Genomic DNA, 17,708 nt, shown 5'->3' on the forward strand with positions numbered 1-17,708 from the left:
GTCATTTGACGTCATTTCGAATGACGCCAAACACGTCAAATGACGCGTTTGGCGTCATTTGGCGTCATTTCGGGAGAAGGCAAAGGGGAGACTGGTTTAGACTGATATTTATTTATATATTTATTTATATTACAATAGCGATTTTATAATAATAGAACGCCGGTTCTAAATGGGCGAAGTACCCTGTAATTATAAAAGTAGGACATCCATCCATCACCCCCTATTTATACCCAAGTGGCAGATTGAGGGTCTTCCTTAACACAATCTGGTCACTCACAATCGTTATTTGTCGAGGGTTCTCGAGGGTCTTTCGTGTGTTGAGGTTGCCGATATAAAGACGATAAAACACGATAAAGCGCGGAAGATTAACGAATATAGCCGATGTGCCCAGGAAAATTCCCGAACGATTTGCGATGTCTTACGTTATACTCCCGTTCTATTCCCGATTATAGCCGATTAGCCCATAGCAACACCTGGTAACCGATTCTACCCCGATAGACCCAAAATTAACAAACATGTTCGTTCTTTGCCGATTTCTTCCCGTTGTCTAACGATATTCCCGGGAAGAGTAACGGTGTTTCCCGATGCAACCACGCTATTTGCCGATGTTATAACGATAGCTGCTGATTTAGCCATCGGGCACCATCGGGGCCCACTATCGGGTAGGTGTAAACAGGGCATAAGCCAAGACAAGGTGAAAAAAGTTTTTTGCCTGAAACAGCAATGATATGTCGGTATGTGTTGTGTGTTTTGGAGATTCATTCATTTCTGTGTTCCTTGGGATGCTTTTTAAATGTGTCTTGATTGGATGAGCACCTTGTCTTTATTTTCCTCCTATTCCTTTCATTATTCCCCCCCCCCCCCATATTTTGGTTGCGTCATCCCTCCATTCTCCCCGTCCTCCATCTTGGCGTCTTCCTGTCCGTCTGTCGCTCTGTTCACTCACATCTTCCCTCCGCAGGGCCACCCAGCAGGTAACTGTGTGCATTCGTCTCACGTCCTGCGTGTGGTTCTGTTTAATCCCCAGTCTGAGTCTGAATGGAATTTCATCGTGGAGGGAATGAGGATTGTGATGTAGTGACCCTGATAGCTATCATTCAATGAGCGCCCAGAGAACCCCAGAGCTCACCCGGGGAAGGGACACATTTCCTGTCTGTTGCCACACAAAACAAAACAAGAAGCACAAGGGGGAATTTATAGAGGAACAGGAAACACCAGATCAGTAACCTAAACTCGAGGGGCCTCAAGAAATGGGGGGGGACTAGACACAGGCCAAATTTGAATCCAAATGCGGCCACCAAATTCTACTCAACCTAAAATTGGTTTCTCAATGCTGATTGGACAATGCTAAATTATCCCTCTAAACTTATAATGAATAAACAATCTCAGTAATGACCATGTACAAGGTAAAAAGGAGAGTAATATGGCGGAAGAGAGATGAATGCAGCTCCTAGTCACTGTACATTTTAACGTTTCTTTCAATTTCCGTCTGAAACATTTCCAGCACGTTTTAGCGTGCCGACGAGCTGTAGCTCTCGCTCCCTTGTTTTCTCTCTTCCAACGTGACATCACATCCTGGCCTATAACTTCCTCCTGTGAACGAAGTCATTCATGTCCCTGAATAGCAACTCCTCTTTGTTACTTCAATCCCTCGTCCTCCATTCCAAACGAAGGTTGGATTGAATCTTTGTCCGTTTCTGAGGGAAAAGCATCAGACAGCCTCAGCCGATAGCTTCCCTTTTTTACCCGCAAAAACAAACACATTTCTGGAACTATCAATGGCTGTCTCTGACTTTTCCCAGTCAGCGGACCCCCAAGTGGCAGCGGCATGTGGAGAGCTTGCCCCCCTTCCTGGGTGAACTGATGACCTAACTGAGGACCTTGCTAACTTATGACTATGCTACTGTCAGATGATGATGATGATGATGATGGTTACTGGTAGAATGCATATTGGAAGTATGTATATATATTTGCTCAACATTTTGTTAATTGCTTAAGGACATGTGCTTCATGACATGCTAATGCTAACTTGTTATTATTATGAATGCCTTGATGAAGTGGTTAATTAATTTCCTTCGATCCATTCGTCCCATGGCTTGTCGATCAACCCGGACGACGCTTGTCTCTCTTTCTCTCTCCTGCTCTGTCTAATATTAATTAACATGGTGAAAATAACAGGTTGCAAATGAAAAGGTGAGAAAGCTCATTAAAAAGATGGATGCTTGAGATAGACAGGCACGCAGGCATCCTTACCCAATCACTGCAGAGATGACCATCGAGATGAAAAAGCTTTCCAATTATGCCATCTTAAAAGTTTTTGAGTGAAGGGGGGAGGGGGAGGAGAGGGTAATTCAAGTAGAAAATATAAAATAAAAGGATAGGAAAGGGAAAGGAAAGGAAAAAAAGCTGCAGAGGAATGACTGGATCATTAACCCCCGGCGGAGCTTATTTTGTGCAGAACACCTGTTATTCACTTCCTGGGGCTCGCCAGCTTTTTAATGCAGTGTCACAGGTCGCTAAGTATACTATTACACTGACGGTAAACAGTGTTGTCCTCAGCAGAACTGCTGGAATGGATGCACATTCACAGCAGACAACATCAAAATATTGTTATAAGCAGACCTAATGATGTATGGCAACCGTGTTTTCTTAAGTATAGTCAGAGGAAGACTGCAACGAAGGTAAAAGATACCTTCTAATCATAGGACATTTACAACAGCGGAGTTTAGTGAAGAGGCAGGCAGACGGCATGCATAGCACATACACATCTACACACACACAGACACCTCCACCGCACAGTGTGTGTGTGAACCGAAAGCAACAAAAAAGGTACCCCTTTGTGTTCCTAATTCTAGTGGAGGTCAAACCTTCCAGGGGGGGAGCAAGCAAGGCTCCCCAACACCAACACCGTGGTGTGCAACACACACACACCCACATGCGTGTGGGCATGTACACGCACACACAGAGGGGCATAAGCGGCCCGCCAGCAGGAAGGTAACACATGAGCAGCAGGAGGTGTGAGAGGCTCCGCCGAGCTGCTTAGACCTGGTTCACTCATCCCCTACTGCAGCCTGACAGCCACACACAGACAGGCCCAGGGATGGGAGAGGTATGGAAATTAGAGGGAGAAGTACGGCCATTGTGAGGAAGGTGATAAGGAAGGACTAGAACGAACGCGTAAGGGAGCAACCGAGGGTGAGAGAGAGAGAGAGAGAGAGAGAGAGAGAGAGAGAGAGAGAGAGAGAAACAGTCATCTGGGTTGCATCACCTCACACTAACCCAACTTTTACCCTCAACCTTTTTTCGCCTTCTCCTCCCTCACATCCTTTGCTCCCTTTCTCCTCTAGCTCCTTCCCTCCCTCCCTACCACTGCCTCCCCTAGACCCCCCCATCACCGGCTTTTGGTTATCACGTGGGGGGGGGGGGGGGTTATTATAATCTCTTTTTATTTTTTATTTCCTCTTCTGTTCTGTCCCTGCCTTCTCTGCTCTGACCGACATATATCTTATGTGTATCTCCCCTCCTCCCCCTCCCTCCCCCTTTTCATTTCTAAAGAAACGCGGTCAACCTGGCCGTGCTTAAGCTCAACGAGCAGGGCCTCTTGGACAAATTGAAAAACAAGTGGTGGTATGACAAAGGAGAGTGTGGCAGCGGGGGAGGGGATTCCAAGGTTAGCCCTCACTGTCTGCCCCCCTGCATTCCATAGTGTGTGGGGGGGGGGGGAGGACCAGGAGCCTGTGTCATTTCTCTCTCTCTCTCCCCCCCCCCCCCCTTTCCCCCCTTCCCCCATTCCCACCCTTGGGTGCCCGGGTTGGGTATGTAACACACGCTGCTGCCCCGGCGCATGTGGGTGGGAGGGGGGGTTTAGGGGTGACTAGGTGCCGATGGGTGCCATTGTAGCAAGTCTCCTCTTACAGTCTCTAACACAGAGAGGAAGCTGGTGCCTTCCTCTCCGTGTAATCCACATAGTCATCCAAACTAATTCAAACTCATATCGCGCTCACGGGCGTAACGATTTTCTTAGCTAAATGTGAGATTATATCTGTTGAGCGATTATAGAAACTGCCACGCTGGATAATAAGTCTAACCCGCCCGTTGTGTGGACTTGCATTTCAAGTACCCCTTTGCCCGTGGTTAAAAAAATCTAAGTGGTATTAACATATTGTCTGTCTTTTTTGACACATGCTTCAATTTGGAAGCACAGAGACTTCATGGAGAAAGAGAGAGACAGAGAGAGAGAGAGAGGGGGGGGAATTGAAAAGGAGATCAATGCCAAGGCAGGACTATGTGCCCCCTAGTGGCAGCTCTGAGGAGAGGCGATGAGAGACGTCGGCTGTGACAGGACAGATCGTGGTTTAGTCCATATATTTAATCCATTATCCAATCAAAGACTCACATCAAAGACTAGGGGCAGATGGGAGGACTTTTTTACCAGGCTGAGAAAAGGGAGTTGGAAGCTAAATTGGATTTGAGCTCAGTGACCCTGCCAAGCTCCAAATTGATTTGCGATAGGTTGGATGAATAATTAATAGCATTCACCCGCAACCGGACTCAATTTCTAAACCTAACCCCTCCTGTGGGTCCGGAGTTTGTAAGATCGCCTTTCACTAATACTATAGGCCTACCCTTAACACGTAAATTATTCATGTGTGGGCATGCCATTTATTTATTTAGTTGAAATTCTCTGTAATCAATAAATCAATAAACTGTGACAGATCTGGTATCCGTGGCTGTCACAGGCCGTTAATAGGCCTGCCCAATCATTTAGTTAGGCCGAATGAAAATCTGGATGGCTGACCTATCTGTCTACCTACCTTGCCCATGACTACAGTCTGGAATATGACTAGGCATATTGCTAATGCTAGTGAGCTTCTAGGCATGTGTTTCGGAGGAGTAGCTTTGGAGGGAGGCATGAGGGGAGGGCTAGGATTTTGTTCAGTTGGATACTCAAAATCGAGCAAACTCTTACAGTACAGAAAATGCGCTGTACTGAATAGATTTGTTCAGATCTAGCCTGATACCTTATAATAATCCCAAATAATAATACTTTTATTTTAAGGACACTATCTAACTTAGGCAATAGCAATGAGTTAGCTATTATTTTCCATCAAAGCATGTTTGAATAAATGACCCAGTGCTAGATATCCTCAGAGGTGTAGGACACATTAGGATATTTATTAGGACAGGGAAATGGTATCTTGGCACAGCAAGCAAAGGAGATCATTCCAGTAACAAGATAACATCTGCTCCTGCTGGCCTCCTAAGACCTTGGAGTTTATTAAATGGGCTTCATAAACCGCAGTTTCATATAGATACTCCTGTCTGCCTCCTCCCTCACCTTCTGTCTAACGCTCTCTCTCTCTCTGTCTCTCTCTCTGTCTCTCTCTCTCTCTCTCTCTCTCTCTCTCTCTCTCTCTCTCTCTCTCTCTCTCTCTCTCTCTCTCTCTCTCTCTCTCTCTCTCACTCTCTCCCTCATCCTCTGTCTCTACCCCGCCCCTCAGTCTCTCCCTCGCCCCCACCTGTCTTAACACAGAGCCGGGCCGCGTGGCCCACAGTCCTTCCCTGGCATTACACTCCCTCCACGTCAGAACAGTCGGCCGTCCGGGGCAGCGTGGGTGGGTTACCTGAAGTGACAAAGGGGGGTCCCACTCATATGTCTGTAGCTCACCTGTAGCCTCCTAGCCTCCGCCCTCCGCCCTCAACCCCCCCTCTCGAGACCCTCCGCAATGAGCCTACACACATGTACTCAGTGGGACCCCTTCTAGGTCACTGGAAAACCGAAAGTGAAACCAAAGCAGTGCCATAAGAAACCTAAGAGCAGTAGCACTTTTTTATGTGAGATGTACAAATGCAAAATGTGAACTACATTCTAATAACATAAAATAACATGATCTATGATGTTATTTATGTTATTTTTACACGCGAAGAACCCCGGTAAACCTTGCGGTTTTGAAACTGAGCGAAGCAGGCGTCTTAGACAAACTGAAAAACAAATGGTGGTATGACAAAGGAGAGTGTGGACCCAAGGACTCGGGAAGTAAGGTCAGTCTCTCTCTGCTGCTGCGGACCCCCACACCCCCACCCCCCACCCTAGCCCCTGCAGAACCTTAGCCTGAACCCCCATCTCCCCCCCCCCATCCCATCCCGCAGAATACACAGCAACTGTTGATTATCGTGCAGTCACTCTGTCCCAATGAGTCTGTAACACATAGGCTGTCCTCCATTGAGGCCCCTTACCCCCATGCTACGGTGCATCACTGTACATTGGAGCGTAGCTTAGCTTAGCTTTGTTGCCTGCTCATTTGAATACCAAAATGAATACGCTTTTTGCCCCCTCCTTATTCTTAACATGCTCTGTCTAGAGATAAACTTGTTGTGCTGTTATTTTCATCAGAACAGCTGACAATTTTTCAAATAAGATTATTATTAGTACATTGAGTTCATTTCAAAAAACTGCTCTATCACATCAATATGATGTCTCACATGTATAATATCTATGTAATCGTATGCACTAGCTTGCAGCAAGCTAATCTACATGTTCATACAGTATATGTATACCTCTCCTCTTTATCAGTGCTAGTATTAATATATAGTCCTAGTAGTTCCATTTGGGAGTCAAAGAGAGGTCAGGGACGAGAGATGTTGCATTTCACCAGAATGTCACATTGCTCAGCCAAAAGCCCGCCCTGCGATTTGCTAGTTTTGCTATGTTTCCATTCATAATTGTGTGGCTCGTCACTGTAAAAACGCAGGGCATAGTAGTTGTAGTATTAGTCGTGTTTTGAAAGGATTAGTAGTGACTTTTAATGGAGTACTTGTGTTGTAGTAGATGCTGTGGTGTTGAAAGTACCAGTAATTGTAGTGACTAGACTGTAGTAAACGTAGACATTATTTGTGAACTAACTTGTGCTAGTTGTGTTTAGTTGTTCCTTTAGTTGTGCAGTTGTACAGTAGGTGTCTGTTATGATGTGTTTATGCTAGCCTGTCTATCTTGTCTGGCTGTCACCATCCGTCCTCTAACCTACGTTTATCCTATTATCCTCTCTACCCCCCGCCCCCCTCTCCTACTCTCTTCTCGTTTTTACTCCTGCGTTCCCCTTCTTTGTGCCTACTCTTCCATTGTCTTTTCTCATTTCTTTTTCAACCTCAACTTCTCCATTGTTTCTCTCAATGTTCTCTTGCAATGTTTAATCCTCTCTCCCTCACTTTGTCCGCATCTCTCTCTCTCCCTCTCTCTCTCTCTCTCTCTCTCTCTCTCTCTCTCTCTCTCTCTCTCTCTCCCTCTCTCTCTCTCTCCCTCTCTCTCTCTCTCTCTCTCTCTCTCTCTCTCTCTCTCTCTCTCTCTCTCTCTCTACCTCTCTCTCTCTCTCTCTCTCTCTCTCTCTCTCTCTCTCTCTCTCTCTCTCTCTCTCTCTCTCTCTCTCTCTCTCTCTCTCTCTCATTCTCTACCCATCTATGTTTCTCTCTTCCTCTCTTGCTACTCTCCATCACCACATTACTATCTCCTCTCCCACTTCTCCCATCCCATCACGACACTCACATCCCTCCCCTTACCTGCACGAACCACAACCACCACCTTCTCAACATCCTCCACCCGTCCTCGTCTGTCCCCCCCCCCCCCCCCCCCCCTCCCTCCCCGGCTGCAGGACAAGTCCTCTCAGGCCCTGAGCCTGTCCAACGTGGCGGGGGTCTTCTACATCCTGGTGGGCGGCCTGGGCCTCGCCATGCTGGTGGCGCTGGTCGAGTTCTGCTACAAGTCGCGGGCCGAGGCCAAGCGCATGAAGGTGGACCTTAGCCCCCCCCACTGCCCCAGCCCCTCCCCCAGCACCCAGAATCTAGCCACTTATAGGGAGGGGTACAACGTGTACGGCTCCGAGGGGGTCAAGATATAGGGGTAGGACTTAGAGGCGGTCGCTGTGCGCCGGTCGGGTGGGGCGTCCCGTCCGCCGCTAGTGCTGTAGAAAGTACCGTCTTTTGTGTGTCGGTGTGTGAAGCGTTTGTTTGTTTGTTTGTTTGTTGTTTGTTTGCTAGATGGATGCTTGTTTGTGGAATAGTGGACGCAATTTCATTTTGTTGCGGTCTCTTTTTTTTGAGTTTCTGTTATGGTTTTGCCAGAGCTGTTGTTTGCTTCATGGTTAACATTTTTCGCCTTGTATAACTTTCGTTGTATGACTGCAAGATTTTGCTTCCGTCTTTGGCTGCGGATGTTGAATATGATGTTGATGATGATGATGATGAGGATGCTATGGTTGTGCTTTTGCTTAAAATATTGACCAGGCACCTGCATTGAACTGTCAAATTAGACCAAACATAAACAGATTATATTACAGAGAAACAATCAGGAATGCACAGCCCCATTATTTTAAGATGAGTTGTGTACCGCTAAAAACCGACTTACTGTAGTATTCAGTGCTTCTCATAGAAAGATAGCGATGTCCTCATATACCATGCTAATCATTGTGGCTTTCAACAAACTAAAGAGACATAGTTTTGATAAAGGCTTTCGAAAATGTCCCATATTACATCTCCTTTAAGCAGTTATTTACTTGACATGGTCTGCATAATGCTGATCGATCTGATAATTTGGAAAGAATATATATTAACAACGTATATATCGACTAGAAATATTGTAATCATTAACCTTAAAATCATTATGCGGACACTGAACCGTAAATTAAATATTAAACAGCCCTCTTCAAAATACTTATTTTCATGATAGCTTTAACTTCTCTGAGTTATTTATCTTCAAGTGTGGAGCTGTGCAAACCTATATTTAGACCTTTAAACCATTCATCCTAACAATAGGAAACACCTGGGTTGGTGTTTAAAACGCCCTTAGTTATTTGCTACAGAGGGGAAACAAGCGACTAAATTTGTCAGACAAAATGCATCCCGAGTGAGAAGTGAACTGCACAAGGCGCATTCAAAAGTGTTAATCCCAACCTTAATCAAAGGAAAGATGGGTTGAACTTTGTTCTTTAAGAATTCTGCTTGCAAACATTTCACAGGCCTCCTCCTGCCAATGTATTGATTTCAAGATCAATAGGTAAGTGAGTGATGTCAATACAGATTATATTAGGCAGAATCCCAGCAACCTTCACCTTGACAGCTCTATCCGATGTTATCAGACACGGAAACGTCCTGTAAAATTAGCATAAAGAACTCAATATCTTTGTATTTGTATCTTCCCTCTCCTTTTATGTAAAACATTACAACAAAGGCAATTTATACATTTAACGAGACACAGTACATAACAACGTCACAATCAATCGGTTATTGACTAAAGCCATGACTGTGGCCCCAGGATGGGGTCTCTAACCTCTCCACCTTCATGCATGGCGGAACAGGAGGTCAGAGACGAGTTTGTAAGCAGATCATAGATCATCGATCATAGTTCACAGAGCAGATGTCAGTTGTTACCGGGTAAGAGAATTGGGACCATGAACAGGGAGGACAACATGCTGCTATGGTTTCATTCCTTGCCTCTGTATTAACTGGGCTATTTAATGGGAGGAATATACACTTCCAGTTATTAGGCTGCTAGTTAAGTGTCCTTGGGTTTGTCAGACATATGGAAGCAATAACCATTGTGAGATAATGGTTTGGTATTTCATTAAGTTATGGTCATAGCTAAGCTGGAAGTTACTTAAAATGTTCTACCAGTGTCTCACTCTTGGCTGGTTTTAGGTGGTTCCAGCTGAACTGATTCGTAAATCAGCATTTAATTCTGGGTCAAAAACTGATATGGATATTGGAGGGACAAGGAGTTGTTGGGGCTAAAGCTTTGAATCAGTCAGACCCATATCTCTAAGGAATCCTTCTCTGAGCAGTAACACCAGTCCTCCCTCTCTATAAACCAAAACTAGAACCACTCCTCACTTTTTTCCTCTCTGTCTTTCTCCCAAATCCAGACCTTCCAAATCCAAATGTCTTCTCCAATTCCTCACTTTCCTCTCTGGGAATATGAAGTACCAGAGCTGCATGGTCACATGGGAAATGCAGATGTCTAAAGCCTATGTTGGATTCCTACTTGTCTTTGGTGTGGATTGCTGCATGCTTATTATGTTTGTTTTTTTATTTTATTTTGTAAATTTTCCCAAAACACCCATGTGTTTGCCTTGTTCCCGAAAGCCTGCTTTTAGAGGTGGTGATGTGTGTCTGAATGAATGCCAACACTTGTGTGTTTACGTGTGTATGTGTATGCGTGTGTGTGTCTGTGTGTGTGTGCACTCACTCTCGTCAGTCAAACGCATGCGTGAGCGATTGTGCGTACACGTTTGTACACGTGTGGTTCTGTGACATTGACGTGAACTGTTTTCAATCTCACATATTAAGCCATTCTCTTCATGCTGCCTCTTCTCTGACCTGTCCCCTGTCACTCCTTCTCTTCTTCCTCCCCCTTCCCCCTTTTTCCTCCCTTCACCTTGCAGCTGACTTTTTCGGAAGCCATGCGCAACAAGGCCCGTCTCTCGATCACAGGAAGCGTGGGGGAGAATGGGCGTGTCCTGACGCCGGACTGCCCCAAGGCTGTGCATGTTGGCCACGCCTCCCTCCGACACCAGGGCCTTGCGGTTGTCTCCTCTGGCCTGCCCTGAAAACCAAAAACACCCACCGTGCCTTATACTTTAACACAGTACATGCACCTCAGCACACACACACACACACACACACACACAAACACAAACACACACACACAGACACGGACACACACACGCAAATATCTTGCACACGCAAACCTTCATTTTCACCCTTACACCTACATGACATGTAACAACATAACACACATGACAGACTTTACACGCTCGTTAACACATAGTTCCATTGAAGTATAGTCGAAGACATGAATAAATACGTACACCGTTCAACTAAAAATAAACATGCTTTTATACACACAAATACACACACACACACACACACACACACACACACACACACACACACACACACACACACACACACACACAATCAGGACGACGGCAGACACGCCGTGTTACAGCCACTAGACAACACGGGACAACGCGCAAAAGACTACAATGGAGCAGCGGGAAGCCGTCATGATCAATCTTAAGGAGAAAAAAATAAAACTGAAAAAAAGCCTCCATTTTCAATCACTTTGGGAGGGGGGGGGGGGGGTTGCGAGGGGGATGCGATTACCATAACGATGCACCGACATGGAGACCCAGCACAGATTTCCATTAAGACGAACATCACAAGCTGAAAGAAACAGAACACGATGGTATCAATCTCGATGAAGGATGATAATGAAGATAATGACAAAAAGGGTGGTGATGATGATGATGATGACGATGATGATGATGATGATGATGATGATGATGATGATGATGATGATGATGATGATGATGATGATGATGACAGACCCAACCACATTTATTATTTATTTTTTGCTGTGTCCTAATGGGACAATAGGTGCCCCAAAAACAGCACCCCGAACCCCCACCACACCCCGCCCCGCCCCACGCCTTACGAGGAAATGTAGACTCCTTTAAATAACGACCAACAAAGCGAGTATTATCATGGTCATTATCATCTGGACTTGCCTGCAGTGACCCGAGCGCCAGGCAACTCACCCTTAGAAGACCAGAAAACTGTAAACTGTCAACTTTAGACTGTGTTAACCCACCCCAACCCTCTCCCCACACTTTGCTATGAACAGTTGCAACTGAATGAACATGCTTTGTTACCGACGCGTACACATCGTTTTTTCCATTCCCCCAACCCACCCCACACATGTGGGGGTCCGCCAACATTGAACGGAGATAACCTCAAACACACATGGCCCATCGCAGCCATACAGTCGGCCTACACGGGGGTTTGTAGAAACAAAAGAAAAGAAAATGAAAATAAAAGCCGTAGTAATTCATAAATACAACATCAACGATAGTATTGCTGGATGGCAAATACATTGTTTTGTATTTTTTTCCTGTGATAACTGATGAAAAAAAATGACACAGGAAGATCTCAAATGACTACCATTCGGATCTTCATTTTCCTGATATGATTTGGAGAAAATATTGATAAAAAAACCTCACGTTCTGATACTTTAAATTCCGGATACATGAAAAGAGAACCTAAACCTATATCCCAAAGAGAATAGTAAGCTACAAATACCCTTCTGGGCCAACTCACTTTAGTTCAAATATGTATATTTTTGCCTGACAATATAGTTGAAGGGTCAAGGGATGAATAGATTAGAGAGCCAGGACCAAACAATAAGAAAAGAGTTACAAGACAGTCATGGTGTCATTTGAGATCTTTTTGTTTTCCAGCGGCCGTGGAAAAGAATCATATCAGAAAGCTTGCTTTTTAAAAACTGTTGTAAATAACTGCGTAGCAAAACTGAACTCACCTCTCTTTTGTAACCATCTTAGATAACAATTCATTGCAATAATGAATAGAAAAAAAACAAATGCCACTACTAGAAATCTTTTTATAAAAACAACATATTATATATAATTCTAATGATATATGACTTATAGAGAGCTATAGAAAACAATGATCACTGATTGTGGGTGAGGCCATGGCAACTGTTCTGTTATGAGGATTTTCTTTTGTTTGTGATATCTTGAGAGCGTCGAAAGCTCACAACATGTGTGTCCCACTCCATGCTGCATGTCTCTCCATCGTCACAACTGCGCGCATGCGCACCCACGCACACCCATACACATGCTGTTCTCATGTTGGGTTGTTCTCACAACATGTCTTTCAACAGATGTTTCGTTGCTTTCTTTCACAAAAAGGAGCATGAGGAAAGCCAGGTCAAATTACCATTGAATAATGAGATGGGCCTACTTTAATTTGGACTGTATAGAGCGTTTTATTTGAATCATAGCGGACAGTCGTTTTAAAGTAGGAACATAACGGCATAACGTCTGTTGGTGAAGGAGTGTAGCAATGCCTCCTTCTAAGCGAGTGGGGGAAACCACGATGGCTAACTGACGAAATTAAATGAATGAAGTGTATGAGGGGCGGCACACTCCCATTAACCAAGCGATTAGAATGATGCTGGGGAAAACAATTCCACCCAGATGAAGTGTGTGATGGATTTGGACTTTGGGTTTTGAACATCATTGGAACAAAATTGGAAAAAGCCATGACATAATTAGCCGTTGAAATCACAGTGACATTTCTTTATATATTGAGGGCATTTATTCTAGAGATAAATCTACCCGGCACTCCTCTATATTCATTAATTCTTGTCTCCTGTCATTTCTCACTTTCATTTTGCCGCTATATTCTCTCTGCTACTCGTTCCTCTTGGATCTGATCTGATCTCTCTCTCTCTCTCTCTCTCTCTCTCTCTCTCTCTCTCTCTCTCTCTCTCTCTCTCTCTCTCTCTCTCTCTCTGTCTCTCTCTCTCTCTCTCTCTCTCTCTCTCTCTCTCTCTCTTCCTCTTTGCCATATCATGACACAGGCCGTTCTGGGGTGCATCTCTTAATAGTATACAGAACAACATCACCATCTTTCAAAGCAATTTCAGCCCATAAATGGAATAGAAACAATACGACAACTCTGGGCACACCAACGTGATTGCTTTTCTCATCTGTGTCAAAATATCGTATAGCGTTTACATTTGAACCTTGAACCATCCTCTTCAGAAGACAGCGACGGCCATTGTAGAAGTCCCCGACATATGCATTTTATGAGCATTGGAAATATATCTCTATATTTAAGTAGAACCCAATAGAGGTAAAGTAGAACCTAGAAGAACAACTGAGTATTATAACACCAAAGCTTATGCCTTTTTTAGTAGCTGATTGCCAGATTCGTTATCAGGAAAAGTATTCCTAGTCATTTTACCATGGTCCTGTTCACCAGTGTAGCAATAGAAGAGACGATAGTGGTGCAAGAAGCTTTTTGTAGTTGGACTTCTGCAATGGGCTGCAGCTGCACAGTACGACCGTAAGAGCTGATATCGCCCAACGAGACTACAGTCAATATTTACAGTCTGGATGATGACAACACACAAGTTAGATTTATTTTTGTTTTCACTGCCTTGGGCCGATATATAATTCTGTATTTAGAGGAGAACAGGCAGACCGCTGGCCTGTCAAGAGTCCATTTAACACTCTGGCTTACACACTCTGTTTCTTAATTTTAACCTTTTACCATTGGGTTTTATTTCCTTTTTTTAGTAAAATACCAATGACAAAAAAAAAATCTCTGTGTGGTTATTCATGTTTATGGCTTAATATTCCAGGATTTGTTCATTGCGCTACCACATAAATCACCTACCATGTCTACATAAAGCATCCAATACAGGGCACTGGAAAACATGAAATAGGTCTATGAAATGCCATACTGTGAGTCTTTTGTCATTTTTTATAATCTTTGAGCAATACAAAATAAATAGATGTAATCATATAACCTCAAAATGTTACATCGCATATTTTACGGCTTTTCTACTTGTATCATTTGGATGCTGCCAGTGACAACAATTATGATTTAATATGAAATAACAATAACCACCACTATTTACTATAGGAGTATCTGTGTGGAATCTGAGCTCTTCTTTCCAACAGAAACCCAGGCTGGGATTTCGCTGCCTTGGTATTTTTCTCTTTGGGGATCTAACACTCTCTAATGTAGAGCCATCAGGACAAGCATTTTCCATTACCACACACACACACACACGCACACACGCACACACGCAAACGCACCCGCACAAACACACACACACACACACGCTGGTTAACAGTTTTCCCATTTTCTCAAAGATCAGGCATAATGGGATTTCTTAGCGGTTCATCGTCCCTCTTAACCCTGTCCTTCACACGACAGACTTGTGTGTGCTGTGCACACGCACACACAGACACACACACAGACACATCACAAACACATACAGAGACCACACACTCACATACGCAGTGTTGGGCAAGTTACTTCAAAAGCGTAACACATGATTTATTTCTTGTTACTGTCATTTCAAAGTAATTAGTTACATTACATATTACTGTCTTTGAATTGTCATTACAATGAAACTTGAAAAGGCATTACAATACTTTTACATTACTTTAGCATTACTTTCACCAAAATAAGAGGAAAAAAAACATTGAGCCCCCTTTCTGGTTTGTCTAGGATGAAATAGAGTGGTCGACGCCGAATTCTTACTATTGGTCCTGTCTCGGGTAGCCTATTAGGCTCGTTTCGAATCACCCCTGCCTGCTTCACAATGGCTGGCTATGGGCATTCACCAAACTGTCCTTAAAACAACCCTAAACGTTCGTTTTCAGAAATGTGCAACTCACGAGTGGTTAGTGCTGTTCGTCGATGTTCCAAATCAAGTATCGTAGCGAAATATAGTTTCTGTCTGGGTTTATTTGGCATTTTGTAAATCCATGATTTCGGTTGGAAGACTCATTGCTTGTTGACCTGAAACCGAAAGGCCTACTGTTGAGACGGAGAACCAAGCAAAAAGACTACAACCTTCTATAATAGGTCCATGCAACCAGCCCCCCTGGACTCTGCTGCTGCTGTGTTTATAGACATCCTTCATCATAGACGCAGCCTTGGCTGCTGATATAGGATGTCTATGGCCGTGATCTTCTCCTCTAGCAGTAAGAGGAAGAAGTAAACATTTGCAGTAAACACTGCACATACGTACACAGACACACACACACACACACAAACACACACACACACACACACACACACACACACACACACACACACACACACACACACACACACACACACACACACACACACACACACACACACACACACACACATTTATACACACATACTCATGCTAAAAAGGAACATTGATCAGTTTTGTTTACCAGGAGTGCAGTATTTGCCAGTGGCCTTATTTGTTTGTTGTCTATTCCATCACTCCTCCTCCTCATCACTTCATCTCACTTTCAGAAGGCAGAATTATCTGCATCCCGATCCCCCTCTCCCCTCTGTCCTTTTTCATTAAAAAACCCTGGAAAAATAATAAACCTCTAAGATCAATAATTTATGAAATGTATTGGGTTATTAATGTGTTTTGGACCTCAGCCAGGGTGTAGTCTGACTATTTTCTATTGTTCCAGTTTTGTTTACGTTTTAACCAAACTTATCGTCTAATCTGACATGTTTGTGTTATTTTCTTTTGGCAACTCATTTATCATTCAATGAAAATTATTTGTAATCTTCTAGCCTGCATAGGGTCTAGGAAGACCTTTGTGTATCATTTGATTTAGTGTGTCAGCAATAAGAAATTGGACTTTAAAAATTAATTTGTAGGCAACTGTAAAAATACTGATAGCACTGCATTACATTTTATATCCAGTCTCTCTCTCTCTCTCTCTCTCTCTCTCTCTCTCTCTCTCTCTCTCTCTCTCTCTCTCTCTCTCTCTCTCTCTCTCTCGCTCTCTCTCTCTCCCTCTCTCTCTCTCTCTCCCGCTGCATCCCTTTGGATCCATCCATAGCTGTCACAGAGATGAATTTTCCGCTTCCCTTCTCCAGCCCCATTCCCTCTGTATCCTCTCTCCCTCTCCTAGCCAAATCACTAGCCAATCTCCCGCCAACCCCTCCTCATCCTCCCATACCCCCAACCTGTCACTGTTTCTCTGGTGTCTTTATTGCCCCACAGTTCGGTGCCCTGCATCCTCAATGACGTCTCCATTGTGAGAGAGAGAGAGAGAGAGAGAGAGAGAGAGAGAGAGAGAGAGAGAGAGAGAGAGAGAGAGAGAGAGAGAGAGAGAGAGAGAGAGAGAGAGAGAGAGAGAGAGAAAGAAGAAGAAGAAGAAGAAGAAGAAGAAGAAGAAGAAGAAGAAGAAGAAGAAGAAGAAGAAGAAAGGAGAGCAAATGGGGGAAATTTTACACTTTTTTAGCTGCTCATAAATCTCTCTCTGTGTTACAGAGGGTTTCATCGTCTGCTTTTATCCCTCCAATCACATCAACCGTGTATCACAATTAGAGACGCGGGCAAAGCTAAAACATAAAATCCTGTAATGTCACTACAGGACTGGTACAGGACTGAGACCATACAATAGAGGGGGGGGTCTAGTTCAACAGTTGATTCTAATAGCGTCTAATTTAAGGACAGTCTGGCTAATATAAATTGACTTTTGCAGGGAACTGCATTGGAAAATGCATGAAAAATAGTTCCTTGATATATTTGTATATATAAATACGATATGTTTTATTGGTATATATATAAGATAAATATATATATTCACATATAACATATTATGTTTTGAAACAAGGTACTTTCTACACACTCGCACACACACACACACACACACACACACACACACACACACACACACACACACACACACACACACACACACAGAGAAACACACACAGAAACACACACACAGTAGTCCATCAGCGCGCCAAGATGCTGCAAGCATTCTTCGGGTGCTGTGGAGCCATTCATAACATTAAGAATGGATTTTCACACTGGCTCTGAATCCAGACAAATCTGGATCAGGGCCTTTGTATGAAGCTTTCTCTCATGGATAAATAACAAAATGGCCTTCCGATGGAAAAAAAATCATAGTCCTATTGATTCCATCTGCCTGCTGTGAGTCCATTAGCTGTGCATGTGTGCGTGCGTGTGTGAATTTGTGTGTGTGCACGAGTGCATCTGGGTGTATGCGTGTGTATATGTGTGTTGGTGTGCACACGTGCATCTGTGTGTGTATATGCTATACACTAAAGCATGCCTGATGCATGTGTGAGCGTATAGCATGGGG

At 43.9% G+C, this 17,708-nt stretch overlaps 1 protein-coding gene across 4 annotated transcripts in view; it reads left to right on the plus strand.

Annotated features, from left to right (window-relative positions):
- Positions 1 to 14,833, plus strand: part of gria4a (glutamate receptor, ionotropic, AMPA 4a) — a 103,557-nt gene extending 88,724 nt beyond the window's left edge. The window contains exons 16-18 of one of the 4 annotated variants that reach the window (XM_030381559.1): positions 3,556 to 3,670; positions 7,647 to 7,784; positions 10,431 to 14,833. In XM_030381559.1, coding sequence (XP_030237419.1) covers positions 3,556 to 3,670; positions 7,647 to 7,784; positions 10,431 to 10,595 — 418 coding nt within the window. In that variant the 3' untranslated portion in view covers positions 10,596 to 14,833. Of the gene's footprint in view, positions 1 to 3,555; positions 3,671 to 5,927; positions 6,043 to 7,646; positions 7,895 to 10,430 lie in introns of all 4 variants that reach the window. The other 3 variants (XM_030381560.1, XM_030381561.1, XM_030381562.1) reach the window with 3 other exon arrangements.
- The last annotated feature ends 2,875 nt before the right edge of the window (positions 14,834 to 17,708 follow it).

Source organism: Gadus morhua, chromosome 16, assembly GCF_902167405.1.
Source record: "Gadus morhua chromosome 16, gadMor3.0, whole genome shotgun sequence".
Lineage (NCBI taxonomy): Eukaryota > Metazoa > Chordata > Actinopteri > Gadiformes > Gadidae > Gadus > Gadus morhua.